Raw genomic sequence first — 14,092 nt, 5'->3', positions numbered from 1 at the left:
CAAAAAACAGACAATGTGTGCGTGAGCTGTGACGCTCACGACACCTTTGGGGACAGACGGCCAATGCGTAACGGGAAGGACTGGTTATTTCACTTAACAGTGGGCTTGATCAGCTTTTCCAACGGATCGAATCCCTCCCATGAGATCCAGCTCTCCTCATGTAAGGTGCAAAAATCAGGTTCTCTTCGGGGTGTTTCAGCAAAGGCGGAAGGTCTTTTGAGGTTAAATTTTAATTGCACACCTGCTTCTTCCTGACTGGATTTCACTGATGCTGTGAAACTCACTTTTCTGGAAAAAAAAAAAAAAAACTCGAGTTCTCCCTACTTGACAGGTATTTCCCTTCGTTTTAAAGGGTTCCCTCTGTTCCCAGCCACTGTGAGTGAACTAATAGAAATCCTTCCTGTAAAATCCAGAGAGCAGAAGACAGTTCTATTTTTACCCCCCTCCCGGGAGGAGCCAGGCTCTGGCGCGGGGTGGCTCTGTGTGCTCCTCTCGGCCGCGTCTGATCTGCAAGGAGCTCGTTCTGTCAGAAGGTTACATTTTCTACAAGGAGTTTCCAGATCCCAGGTCCTCGTTAGATAGGATCAGTGCTCCCAGCAGCAAGAGGAGGAACCCCTGCTTTTCACTGTGAGCACTCAATCTCCTAGCAGGACCCTAGCGTGTCCTCCTGCCTCTACCCTGATGTCACTCCCAGCCCAGCCCACTCTGGCCACTGGAGGGATCTTCACGAAACAGGCTCTATCAAGAGAGGCTCTTGCTCAAAACCTTCCCTGCCTCTTAGACAGTAAACAGATTCTCAGTTCTGTACCATGTCATTAGCTACACCGCTAAATGTCACCTTTACCCTCCCCAGTTTATTTCTCGATGTCACAATCTCTGATCCCCTGGGTCCAGCTCAAAGGCTGGTTGCTGGTCCTGGTTTCCCCAGAGCAGAACTACTTCTTCCCCACGCTTACAGTTTGCTCGGCTCAGTATGTGCTTATGAGGTGTTGGCCAGGGGGCCGAGATCAGGGCCTGCAACATGGTAGACACTGCCCGGATACGAATCCGCTAAAGGCATGGCCCAGGGTTCTCTGTGTACGATCTCATTTAATCCTCCTGAGACCCTCCTGGCATGCGCTGAGGCAGAAGCTCGGGGAACAGAAGTCATTTGCTGGAGCTGACAGGCTTCATCAGCAGGAGGCTCAGGACAGAACCTGGGACCCTCCTGCCGCAGAGCCGACTTTGAACGCCGTCGTGCACCGTGCTCCCAACATGGGTTACACAGTGAACTGGATTGAGGTACTTAAGATATCTCTGCTTCTCCAGGCTCCAGGACTTTCAGGGTCCCGGATGCAATCTGTTCATCCCAGAACTTCTTGGCCCGGCCTTTCCAGAAACGACTAAAGCTTAGGGCGCCCACTGTGACCGAGCCCGCGTTCACCAGGTGTGGCACATGATGTGAGCTTCGTCTCGTGGTACCCGCTTCGTTTCTGTTGGGTTCAGAACCCTACTCATTTCTTAAGTTCGCTCCTTCCTTCCTCCCTCCGATTCTCCCGTTCCTATTTTGATGTTGAAACTCTTAGAGGTTAGATACCTCTCTGGGGACCCCCAGAAAGTACCTGGAGGTCCCCGACATCAGGAGTTCCGTCTCTGGGACCCAGAACAGCCTGCAGGGTGCCCTGCTTTCCCAGCCGGGCTCTCGGCTCACCTTCAGGCGTGGACCTTCAGGCCTGGCAACTCGCACAGCACCGCCGGCCATCCGCCCTGCATCCCTGACAGCAGACGGACTGTGACCTCGTGTCTGCACCAAGGCCACTCTCCGCCGAGCCGCAGAGAGAGCGCACAGCTGGCGGTGGGCAGCCTTGCGGGGCCTTCATACCGTCTCGTCTGCTGCTTTCTGGACTCTGTCTCCTGCGATTTCCCAAATTCGGGTCTGCTTTTGTTTGCTTCCGCCATGTTTTCTGTCCAACTCTGCTCAGCATCTGCCGTAGGATAACGCCATCCAAGCCGAGGGGCCCCCTCCATTTGATTCTGCATTCTCGGAGGGAAGCGTCTTTAGCAAGGACTCCTTGGTCTACTTGGTGGGTCCTAACACCACTCCTGGGGCACAGCAGGCCTCCAGTATAGGTGCTGAGAAGGAACGATAGTTAGTCCCATGGGCTCCCTTCCGGAGGGCTAGTTTCCATGAAGGAGCTCAATCCGTGGTGGGCAGGAGAAGGTCACACTTGTTCACGCTTGCCAGCAGGGCCAAGGGGCCAGACACTGCGCACACACAGCCCACGACGTCAGCTCTCTCCACCTCCAGTGTCCTTGGCTCCATTCACGGGCCCTAAGCTAAAAACCACCCCCCAAAGACTCTCCCCAGTTCAAAACCCAAGGCTGCTCAAGGCCCACCCTACGGAGGGCTCCCTTTGCTCTCAGAAACTAGGCTTTTTTAGTCCACTGAGCTTTTCTCTCTCCGGCCAACATTTCTTCACTTGGGAATTATTGTTGACTTGATACATAGGCACCCTGTCTACCATTCAAGGTCAGTGTCTGAATTAAACCCATCAGCAAACACAACCCAGGATGGAGCTCGGCCAAGAGGCCCAGGGACTGAGTGAAGGTCTCCAGGGGCAGCATCTCCTGGCCATGGCACCTGGCCAGGATCCGGGTTCCTCCTTCCCTATTCACTGACCCCAAACTGGGCCTCACCCAACAGTAATCACTAGGGACTGCAGTGTCCCCCACAGGCATTTTAACTCCCAGTGCGGAGAAGCTGTCCTGAGAAGGGACCCTGGAAGGTTAGCTCTTTCCCAGGACTCCAGTCTATAAGATTCTCTCTGTGAATATCCCTTTGAACACCCGAGCAACTCATGCCCGTGAGCAGCGGCAAGGTTTCGAAGGAACCTGGCGTATGTCTGGCCATGCCAGGCACACAACAAGGTACCAACTCTGTTCTTCCACTTGTGGCATTTCTGAAACCTCAGGGTCCTGCTTTGGAACAAACAGCAAGCCCGGGAGGGGCCAGCAGACAGAGCCCCTGCCCCGGGCTTGGTTGGCCGCATCCTCTTCTGCGCTTGGGCCGTATGAGGGCTCCTGGCTTAGTGATAAAAACAGTGTGTCTCAGGGACATGCGGGGACTTCTCAGCCAAGGCATCATTAGAATAAGCAAAGCCCGGCACGGGGTCCAGGTATGACCCGCTGCCGGCAGGTTTTCAGCCCCTGGCTCCCTGCCCGTGCACCCCGGAGTCCCAATGCCTTCCCCCACCCCGCTCACCTCACCCCAACTCCTGAGGGAGGCCCAGAGCCTTGACAGTCAGCCTGGGAGAAGCTCCTGTGGTCGGCCCGGCCAACCCCAGCCAGGCCAGAGCCCCCCAGCTGCCCCGGGGATGGAGCGTAACAAGAAAGGCAGAGGGGTGCCCCTGCACCTCCGGGATCATGGCCATCGCTTCCTACCTGATCAAGGGCTGCTGCAGGGCCACGAGGGCGGCGTGGATGGTCACCGAGATGACTGACAGGTGGAAGTAGTCGAACATGACGGGGACCTGGTGGTGCAGACCCCTCCAGGCGTGGAAGTGTAGGCCAAGTGTACGGCTGCTGATCAGGGGGGCCCCCGCCACGTCCCTCAGCCTGGAAGGCAAGCGAGTGCGTGCCCCTGAGTGACGGCGGGCCGGCCCGGCTGTCACTCACACAGGTCTGCATGACAGCCTCTCCCCGGGCCCACCACCACGCGCACATCATCTTAGTCAATCCCTACAATCACCCTGTCTAGTAGAAATCATTTCTCCTGTGATTGGCAGATGAAGAAACCCCGTGTCCAAGAAGAAAAAGAAGTCAGGAGGCATCACACAGCTATTTCTCTCTGTCGGCAGCCCAGGGGCTCCAAGGCGTGGACACTCAGACCCTTCCCAGGGCTCATCTCAACACAGAAGCCGTCCACGGTCTCCCTCCCCCACTATTCCCCTCCCTCCTCCACTGCTCCTCCCCCTCCCCCACTGCTCCTCCCCCTCCCCCCACATGCAGGAAAGCACTTCCTTTCTAAGTTTGTGCTCTCTACTAGATCTCTAGCTCCTAAGGCCAGGAAATGTGACTAATCAGCCTTTCTATCCTCAACACCTAGCATCTTATCCTGCACACTGTAGAAGCTGGCCCAGTGTTTGCTCACTGAAGAGAATAACTGTCTGGCCAAAGGGGTGTATGAGTCCCTAAGCATACCGTAGATTAAATAGTCTGACCACTTTTATCATGGATTCCTCAACCTTTGCTCTAGCATTTTGTCCTTGGTGCCTGTCTGATTCCCAAGAGACGAACTGGCTGGTAGGCAAGGTCCAACAGAGCCTCTGGTGACAAAAATACAGTTGCTTCTTCTCTGAATAAAATTCCTCCAGTGCTAATCTCAAGCTCTGGAAACTAATCCCTCAGGTTCTCCAAGTTTCTCTGAGCCAGAGCACTTGGGAAGCCTGGAGGGACATGAGTAGAGCAGAAGCTCAGGGACAAACTTCTGCTTCCTCCACAGATGGGGAAATGAGACACAGAGAGAGCAAGGGCAGCAAACTTGCAGGGCCTGCCCCAACGCTGCTTCCTGGAATCTTTGCTGCTTATGCCTTGTGTGCAAAGGAAAGCCAAACAAACACCCAAATCACAGCAGCCCCGTGTGGCTCCGCGAACAGACCACAAACAGGGCCTCCTCTCTTCCCCAGGAGAAGCATGGTCTGGAAGGGGCCGGGAGGATCCCTCCTGAGCCTCCGAAAGTCGTTAACGTTTATAGTCGCTTTGATTCTGAGAACAATGTACTGAGGCTTTACCATGAACGGAATCCAGTGCTTTTCCCTTAACCCACATGATGATCCTGTGAGGCCTTTCCCAGCATCATTCCGTCTACACACGAGGAAGTAAAGCCAGCATGAGTGAACCGCCTGCTGCCAGGGCCTAAGGCAGAACCAGCCGGACCCACATTCATCTGACCACGCAGTCCGTTCTGTACTACCGGACTGTACTGGAGTCCATTCATACACAGGCTTGTGGGAATCCCAGAGATATTCTTAGGCTAGAACACTAGAGGGGAAGTACATGTCAGGGTAGTGAAGGTGTCAAACACGTGAAAAAAGAATTTAAGTCACATTAATCGGAGTAAAGACCTCAGAATAAAAGAGGTGATAGCTGTTTTGTGCTCTAAAATGTGGCTAGAACCAATCAATGGAGATAAAAATCCGTCCATAGTGGTTTCCGTGTAGAAGGGACGGAGGTAAACTGGAGAGCACGGAGCGGAGAGTGTCTGCATTTATATAAAGGAACTTAAAAAAATAAAATAAAAAGCCCAAAACATAGAGAAAGAGCCCTGATATTTAATTGGAGATGAAGAGATGACTTTATCAAAAAGTCTTGTTTACCTGATCTTAAAGGGTCAAGCTGACTGAGAATTTCTCTAAGTGGTTGCACGGACTAAAATCCAGGGGAACGGAGGGAAGGCACACAAAAAGGACTTGTTGCTTAAATAAAGAAGAATCTCCTCATAGGCAGAATTGCCCAGGGACAGAATGGGATCTGATGGGCAGGAGTGAGTTCCTTGCTCCTTCACAGGCGTACGCTCGTGAACCTTCACAGTGCAGTAGGTGCGAGCCCGAGGGAAGACGAGAGCAGGCTGATCTTGACTTTGGGGATGGGATAACCGTCTGTCGGGGGTGGGGTGCTGTCCTGCGCCCTGTAGGATCTTCATTGGCATCCAGGAACCCTATCCATCACGTTCAAGTAGCAGCACCCTGTGCGTAACAACCAAAAATGTCTCCAGATGTTGCCCAAATGTCCCTGGGGACAGAATCGCCCTGCCCACAGTGAACCACTGGAAGAGATGGGGGTCATGAGACCTTCGAAATCCCTTAGACTGTACACGGTGCTTCCCCAACTGGTCTCCACTCTGGTCTACATGGTTCTAAAGAAGCCTCTGCCTGGGTCATGTTTCAAAGTCTAATATGTGTCCCCAGGATGTGCTACAGACACTGTCTCATCCTTAAACCCAATTTATGAAAATGAAAAAATATGGCATTAGGAATTTCGCCAGCCTCTTGCTTCCTGTTCCTCTTAGCTAATCTTATAGTCCATGAAGCTCCCCTGTTCTGATTGTGATTAAGGGCTCTGTGTTGCTGAGAGGAAGGGACATAGGGAACCCTCGACCCGTGTGCATCTAGGAAGCCACAAGGAGGAAGAAGACATGGATTAGGCCGGCCACACACTTGAGATGTTGTCTCTGTTAATCTTCATAACAGACTCATGAGGAACCAATTGTATAATAATGTCCATTTCGTAAATGAGGCTTCTGAGATGTAGGAACGTTCTGAGATTTGACCAGCACCTTGTGGTTGATGAGCACAGAGTGTGAGATGTTGAATTTCATGTGCTTTGTGTCCCTTTCTGTTAAGCACTCTTTTGATGGCAAGATGGTCTCAATCCCTGGGTCTACCATGGCTAGCATTCAGGCTGCCTGGTGGGATGCAGGACTTCTAGGCTGAGGGGTAGGATTCTCTGACGACTTAGAAATGTCTACCACGGAGTGACAGATGGGTGTTTCTGAAGGAAGCAGGCATGGGAAGAGAATACCAGTGGACGAATGAGGTGCATGAAAGACAGAAATCACAGATGTCTGAGGGGACAGAGGAGACCAGAACCAAGAGCTTCACTTCTGAGTCTCTAGGTTAGGAAGAAAGCCAGTCTCCTACAGGGGCTCTGAGTTCAGTATGGCTCTAGAATAATAAACCATGGGGATGCTGTGAGGAGAATAAGATCTCCCAAGCATCCACCATCCCACGAAGGAATAAGAAGCAGGTATGAGCGAAATGCACGGCCAGAAGGGCTGGGTCCAGACAAGAAGGAGCATCTGTGCTATTAAGCCCAGAACCCATGGCAGGACCATGGACAGATACTCCTGACGCCCAGGACACCAGATGTGACCATCTACACATCAGCAGATGTCCATTCTCAAGGTGTGGAAACATCGGATCACCGACATCTCAAGATCCGCAAGGAATGTATAGGGATACCCCAAGAGCAACTAAATCTGCCTTTCATGACCCCTGCCCACCCCCATCCCCGCCATCTCCTTCCTCCTTACTGCACTTGACCCTGCAAGGTCCACACATCCCAGCTGGGAAGGAGGCAGAAACAAGTAGGAAGCCGCCCGCTGTCCCTCCTCTGCACCAGGAGCTTCCTGACCTGAGCTGGCCTGGGGCTGGGAGTGGTGGGGTACAGGCGGGGACAAGGGCAAAGAAGAGGTCAGAAACCGGATGAGAGGTTGCAGTTTTGCTAATATCCTTGACTGGACTTATGATCCCAGAAACAGGGACCATCCCCTTCTGACCTCACAGAACCTACGACTGACAGCTCGCCCGAGCAGGAGAGGAGGCCCCAGCACAGGCCGAGAAGGAAGCAGTTCCCGGAAGAAAAGCCGCTGTCTCCTGCTTGTTTACTCAGCAGGTTACCCATAAATGGATTTTCAATTTTCAGAGAGTTGAAACATAATAGCGGACATTTAGTACAAAGACGCAGAATCCCGGCCGAATCTCCTTGGATTCAGAGGGAGCCTTGAGACTTGCTGCTTCAGAGTATGGTCATTCATTTAAAGACCTAATGAAAATAATATTGCACTGAAGACGAATGGAGGTGTCAGCGACGAGATGGCGCCACATAATGAAGGCAAGCGGGCCGGCTGTTTTCTGTGCACGCAGCATGCGAGCGACTGGCTTAAAATGCACGGACACCCCAGCCCCGTGATTCAGTGGGCTGTGGCAGTGGAGGCCACTCTAGCTGCTCAGGAACCAAGTTTCTGAGCCATGTTCTAAGACTCAGGGCCAGGAGGTGCCCCAGGGACAGGGAAGGGCCAGAGGGAAGAAACCACAGGCCCACCGTTCAGGACGTCAGGGACACTCACTGCTGCTCACTGTCCGTAAAGTGCAGATCCACCTTGAGCTGAAAATCGACCTCACTTAGCGCCTCCTCCACCTGCAAGAGAAAGCACAGAGGAGTTAAGGGTCAGATCTGGTCCAGATCAAAAATGTGGCTGGTCGGTTTCTCACAGTTTAAGACAAGCCTCTCTCCACAAGGTTAATTTCACTCCATTTGTAAAGCAGAATTCCCATGCACATTCCGTGGAATCCCAGATGAAGGGGAGATCTGTGTGTATTCCCAGGAAAACAGAAGGAAGAGATTTACGTAGTCAAAGGTAGGGGGTAAGTCAATGTGCAAAAAAAAAAAAAAAAAAAAAGTTAAATAAGTTTGCTTTAAGTTTGCTCTATCACAGGACTTTTGAGAACTTTATTTCCCCAACAGATCTGATCTGGCATCCTTTCAGGCAGGAGGGAAGTGTTCCGTGACATCTGCTCTGGGAAGAGGGCATAGCTGTGAACTTGCCCACAGGAAACCCCATTTGGCTAGTGATGGGACGCTGGTGCAGGTGACAGTGTCTCTGCCTTTAGGAACGCCCACCTGCTGGGCACCACTGTCCAGGTGTCCAGAGAAGGCTGTTGACATTCGGGACAGTGAAGTCACTCTCCAAGGTGGCTCAGCTTCCTGAGAAAGCAGAGCTTTTGTTTTTGTCTTGAGGTCTGTTACACTCAACCGTTGACACTTTGGGACAGTTTGGCATTTCCACAGCTGCTTTCCTTTGTAACTTTCCTGTTTTCATCAATCCGCAAAGGGATCTATTGGTTCTACCTGCCAGCTTCCCACAGACACCTAAAAGCTGGCACCCCTCATTCTTCTTTTCCCAAACTGAACACCCTCCCCCCACCTCCAGGAAGACTGCTTGCCAAAAACCAGATCCCGCTGCTCCTCCTGCTCCGTGGAGAAACCCAGGTAAGCACTGTGCTCCTGGACCAGAACTCCGGCTCCTCCCCATGCCCGACTGGCCGGAGCTCTTCGTCCCTGAAACCCCGCAAAATGCTGGTTTCTAATTTCTCTCTCAGCATTTGATGCTGCCTATGACAATTGCTTCAGGTTTCTAACCTGGAAGCCAGTGAGCCAGATTGTATCCACAGACACATTTTGTTCAGTCTGCACAAAGCTGCAAGTTGCAACTCACAAATTGCAAACATTCAAAAATCAGGCAACTTCACATTTCTATCACAAGTCTCCAGCTTCTATTAAAAAACAAAAAAAAAACAAAAAAAAATCCCTGGATCTGGCAGCACAGGGCTGCCATCTAGAAGCCCGGTTTGGATCAGGCTCCCCGCATTCACGGACAGTCCCCAACTGGCCTGTGGCCAAACCCCCCTGGCCATTTCCTTGCCTCGTGTCCTGTTAATCAGTTACCATTAAGAGAGAGAGTAGTCTTAATTCATTCTGGATCCCCAGCTCCTGGAACAGAGCCTGCCACATAGAAAGTATTCATGTATCCTGAGGAATAAATAAAGCTCTTCTCCACCCCCACTCCTTTTGGGTTTTGTTTCTTTGCAAATGTCCTCATCCCACAGGGGTGGAAGTCTCTTACCCAAAGGCATCTCTGGAAACACGTTCCTGGTTAAGCATAGCTCAGCAGAGACATATGGATGGAATTTATCTTTAGGTCCCCAGGGTTTTAAAATTTGTTCAAAAAAAAAGCTTTTAGAAGTTAACATTTTGCTGGATCCAAGTGCTATGAATAACTTCCGCTTCTAGCTTTGTTTTGCATAATCGCAAACCCTGCTTCGTACACACAACCCAAGCAACGGAGCCTCTTGCCACCCGTTCCTAGGAAGTGAGATTGGCAAAGGAGGGCCGCCTAACCACCTCCTGAGCATGCTGGCTAGCAACGATTCACTGTGAGCTCCAGTTTTAAACTTGCTGCAAATCCTCTGGAACCAGGAGAGGAATCCCGGGCCAGGATGAGCTGTGGCTAGATTGAGCCTGGTTACGACTTTACTGATGTCTCAATAATTTAATTCCAGGAGGCTCCAGAATGAAGCTGACCACCGAATTCGCCCTTGGCTGTTGGCTGCCCTCCCCTCCCTCCAAACACACACACTCATGCATGGGCACATGGAGAAGGTTACACACACGCACACATTTGCACATGCACACATGCACCAACACTTGTGTGTGTGCCCTTCCATTGCTCTGCCCTACGTGGTTAAAGACATCACCTCCCTTTCGAGTCAATGTCTAGCACCAGCAAGCCATGTGGTGTAGCTCTGGACATAGTCACAGAAGCTAGTATTTGCAGAGGAGCTCCTGGGAGCTCCACTGTCCATTGTATCTTATTCAACGTGGACAAAACCGTGAATTCAGAAATACTGTCTTCATTCCCAAATGAGGACCTTGAGGGTCAGTATAGTAGCGAGCTCCCGATTCAGCTCTCCCAAGGCCAACTGGTGAGTGAGGCCCATGGACCAGATTCGGTCAAGGGCTCATCTGCTTCTTTGGCCTTCTTGCACGGTGCCATCTGAGTGGCTGGGCTATGCGCTCTCCCCCCGGCTGGTTTTGACGCTCCTCGTAATGTGACTCTCGCATCTTCTCCTCCGTTGTCAGCGTCTCTCCTGAGCCACAGCCCAGCCCGGTGGCAAGGTAGGTAACAGTGGAAGTCAGTCTACCTGGGTGCCATCCTTGGCTCTACCCTGGGCCAATGAACCTCTCTAACTTGGTTTTCTGATCTGGAAGATGAGGGTAAGTATGACCTTTATTCTTAGACAGCACCGCTGTCGTGTGACTAAGAAAATGAACAAAGAGGACTGAACTCAGTGTATGAACAAAGACCATGCTCAACAAATACTAGTTACTGTTATTTCTGAATTCCTAGGGGACTGACCCCCACCCTCCCAGGACCGCACCCCCCCCCCCACCAACTCCACACGCAGGCCTGCATACTGCTCGTAAACACAGATGTCCTGGTCAGGCTGCCTGGGTTCAAACCCCACCTCTATCACTTCCGAGCGGCATGACTTCGCTCCAGCTACTAACTCTCTCTACATCTCTGTATCCTCATCTGTAAGACACATCACAGGACTGTAGTGATGATTCGGTGAGCTCTCCCAAGCAAAACACTCAGCATAACACCACACAACACACATCTTAGAAATGCAAGGCGGTATTTATGTTAAGATCCTGGGGTGTTATCATGACTCAACCTGAATTCCTACCACTCCCCAAAACGAAACGGGTCTTCTTCTAACTACCCTGGACTTTCCATGGACCCCAAGCCCATTTTCTGGCCAAAATACAGTCAACGCCCATTGACCTTCCTTGACTACAGGATGTGCCATGTCCCTTATGCTTAACCTGAGCCCAGGTCTATGGGCTGCGCTCAGCTGAAACACAGCTTCCTCTCTCCACCCATCCCCACCGTGGCTGCCTTTGCTGTGGTGCCTTCCAGCATGCAAGGACCAGAGCTCTGCCCCCATGCTCTGGAGCATTGGACCCACTTTCTATATTTCCAATCCTAGCTCTCCTCCTCCTGACTCCTGAGGGAGCCTCAGAACAGGTTATCTATGGTGGTCAGCGAGGCCCGTGCTATGTGTTGAGTCTTCAATGCTCCTGTCCAGCCTCGCACCTGTGCTGCCTCCTACCCCACCAGAAATGATGTTTCTTCCCCAGGTCTGCTGTCCACCTCACTGTTTCTCCCTGCCCTTGATATGCTACCTGTGGTCTCAAAAGCCCTTCATGGCCTCCTGTGGAAATTCCACACATCCCTTAAAGATTCACAAGTCTGAATCAACTCCCTCTGCCTGGCTCACTAGGTCTGGGACAGGCTCAAGAATCTGCATTGTGAACAAGCACGCCAGGTTTCTGTGGTGTGGGTACAAGAAGGGGTCACACTTCGAGAGATGCTTTCCTTTTTAACTCTATAAACATGCAAGCTTATCGAGAAAGACTTTTTGGTGTAATCTGCTCCTCCTCCTTCTCAGGGCGCCAAGCATCTTGCTGTTGAGAACAGCCTTCCTTGCCTGGGCTGCTGGGAAGCTCAGCGCTGCCTGCAGCTGCCGTTAGCAATGCCCAACACCTTGTTGTTGTACTTTGGTCTATGACATTCATCCCGGGCTTCCAGGCTTTTCCGCCCCCTTATCATGTTTTTCCTCTACTCTGGCTAACTCTGTTGTTGGTGGTGCTCTCCCTCTTACTCTTCTGTGCATTTGTCAGCCTTCCCGAGTTCCCGGAGTGATTGCACAGAGGGTATGCAAGCAAAACCGTCATCCTACTTTCACACTCACGCTTTGCAACTGTCGTGGAAACAGTCTATCCTAAGCCTTAAGCTGGGATGGCTTCTGCCCATGGCCGCGTCTTGCACTGACCCGTGCCCTCACAGTGCAGACACAATCTTCGTGTCTACATTTCCCATAGCATGGGCAACCGTACGCTTGACGTGTAGCCATCAGATGAGTGTCCGCTGTCCACAGTGACGGGCTGTGTGCACGCGGGAACGCGAGCTCTGGCCACGTGGCTACAGGCAGTGTTTTGGTTGCCAAACACAGGTAGTCACTGACAAAGAGCTAATGCCTCTATGCTCGATACACAGCGTTTATGGACCTATCTTCCTAACTTTAACTGTCCCTGACTTGGGTGGCATTGTTTGCCGCTGTCTGGAGTACCCCAAGGCTGCAACAAATTACTGGCTTATAGAGATGCGTGACTCGGTAGAGGAAGGAAGCAATGTGCATCGTCACAAGGACTCCCCATTCAACCTCAAAACCGAGGCTTGTTACAACCTCACATGAGCTGAACTTGGACGTGGAGAAAGGCTACAAACTGCCGGGGTGGCAGCACGTCTTAAATTCAGATGACAGACGACAAACACACCCGAGCGATGTCCAAACCCAGCCTCCCAACGTAGCTGCTGCCCAGAAGGGCTCGGAGGTCAACATGGCGAATGACGATGGCCCACGAGAGGTAAACCGGTGTTCTCTTGGGAGAATTGGGGTAAGACACGTGTGGACGCACCGACTCGTCTGGAGACCTTGACGCTCAAAGTAACCTCCGCGCTCTCTTCCTAAACTGGGCAGGAAGGAAGCAGAGGACGCTCTCAAGATGAAGACTATATGCAGTTTAGGAAAGTGCTGACTCACAAGGGGGTGGGGAGGGTGTATGGGAGCTAGAGACGAGGGCCGGGGCGTCAGGGGTGGTCACTGCAGGACATCCGGACCGCCCCAGGCCAGCAGACACATTCAGAGGGAGTGGTTGTCAGAACTGGGGAGAAAGCTACGTGGAGTGAGCCCCCTGTCCTGAGCTGAGGCCTTGGCTAAACGTTTAACAACCGGGTCTCAGAAGGAAAGTTAAAAACCCTGATTGGCAGCATTGTCGATTTCTCTGGTACAAATATTTCCACCACAACCGATTTCCAGCTGAACGGGATGTCGCTGAATGCGGAGGTGGAAAGAGACATGTACCCCTGGCTGTCACAGGCCGGGCTCCCGCACACAGGACGAGCAGCCCTCTCGGACCCAGCACGGAAGGAGCCCACTCTCCCACCTCCCCTCCAGTCACCGCCAGGCCTCTCACAAGCTGAGCCCAAACAGACCAGAAGGTAAGGATTCTCCGGGGCAATGCATGCAGTCGGCTCCGGGGTCCAAAGCGGGCGGGGAAGGTGCGGGCAGGGCACCAGCCGTCAGGGGACAGTGGGCCCAGCTCACGGGAGCTGCTTTGGGTCTCCGGGATGTCAGTTACAGACAAAGCGTTCAAGGTCACTGTGAGGGCACAAGGGAGACGAGGCTCAGCGTAACTGAAGGCTAACAGGCCCTGGACATGCCGGCTTCTGCTTGGAGAGAAGGGGGTTCCAAAGGCCCTAAAAAGAGGAATTCCAAATTGAATCTGTTCATTCACCGAGTCATTTGCTCACGCCGGCTGGCTGTCTCCGACCGAGTCCGATGGCAGGCCCCGGTGTTGCAGAGACAGAGAGGAGACCGCAGCCCTGAGAAGCTCACCGACTGGGAGGGGGTGAGGGGCAGAGTCTAAGAGAAACATCGTGCCCTTCCACCTCTCGGACCAAATCCGTGGCTCCCCACCAGCAGGGATAAGCCCCTTCTTCCCTCCCACGCGCCGGCAGCACTAGGTCTGACTCCAACCACCTCTCCAGCTTCACCTCCTGCTCCTTCCCTCCACTCACAGCACAAGTCACCTTGGCTTTACTGCTTTTGCTGGGACACATCAACCTCATTCCCACCTCACGGCCTTT

The 14,092-nt window shown here is 52.5% G+C and overlaps 1 protein-coding gene across 1 annotated transcript in view; it reads right to left on the bottom strand.

The window, feature by feature from the left end:
- The window catches only part of FAM135B (family with sequence similarity 135 member B), a 279,370-nt gene that overhangs the window by 82,884 nt on the left and 182,394 nt on the right, over positions 1 to 14,092 (bottom strand). The window contains exons 5-6 of the mRNA XM_082719624.1: positions 7,886 to 7,956; positions 3,421 to 3,594 (exon numbers count right to left, since the gene is read on the bottom strand). Coding sequence (XP_082575750.1) covers positions 3,421 to 3,594; positions 7,886 to 7,956 — 245 coding nt within the window. The remainder of the gene's footprint in view (positions 1 to 3,420; positions 3,595 to 7,885; positions 7,957 to 14,092) is intronic.

The sequence above is a fragment of the Mustela nivalis genome (genome assembly GCF_964662115.1).
Source record: "Mustela nivalis genome assembly, chromosome: 2".
Classification (NCBI taxonomy): domain Eukaryota; kingdom Metazoa; phylum Chordata; class Mammalia; order Carnivora; family Mustelidae; genus Mustela; species Mustela nivalis.
The sequence above is the reverse complement of the archived record's forward strand: the minus strand, read 5'-3'. Positions and strand labels throughout refer to the sequence as shown.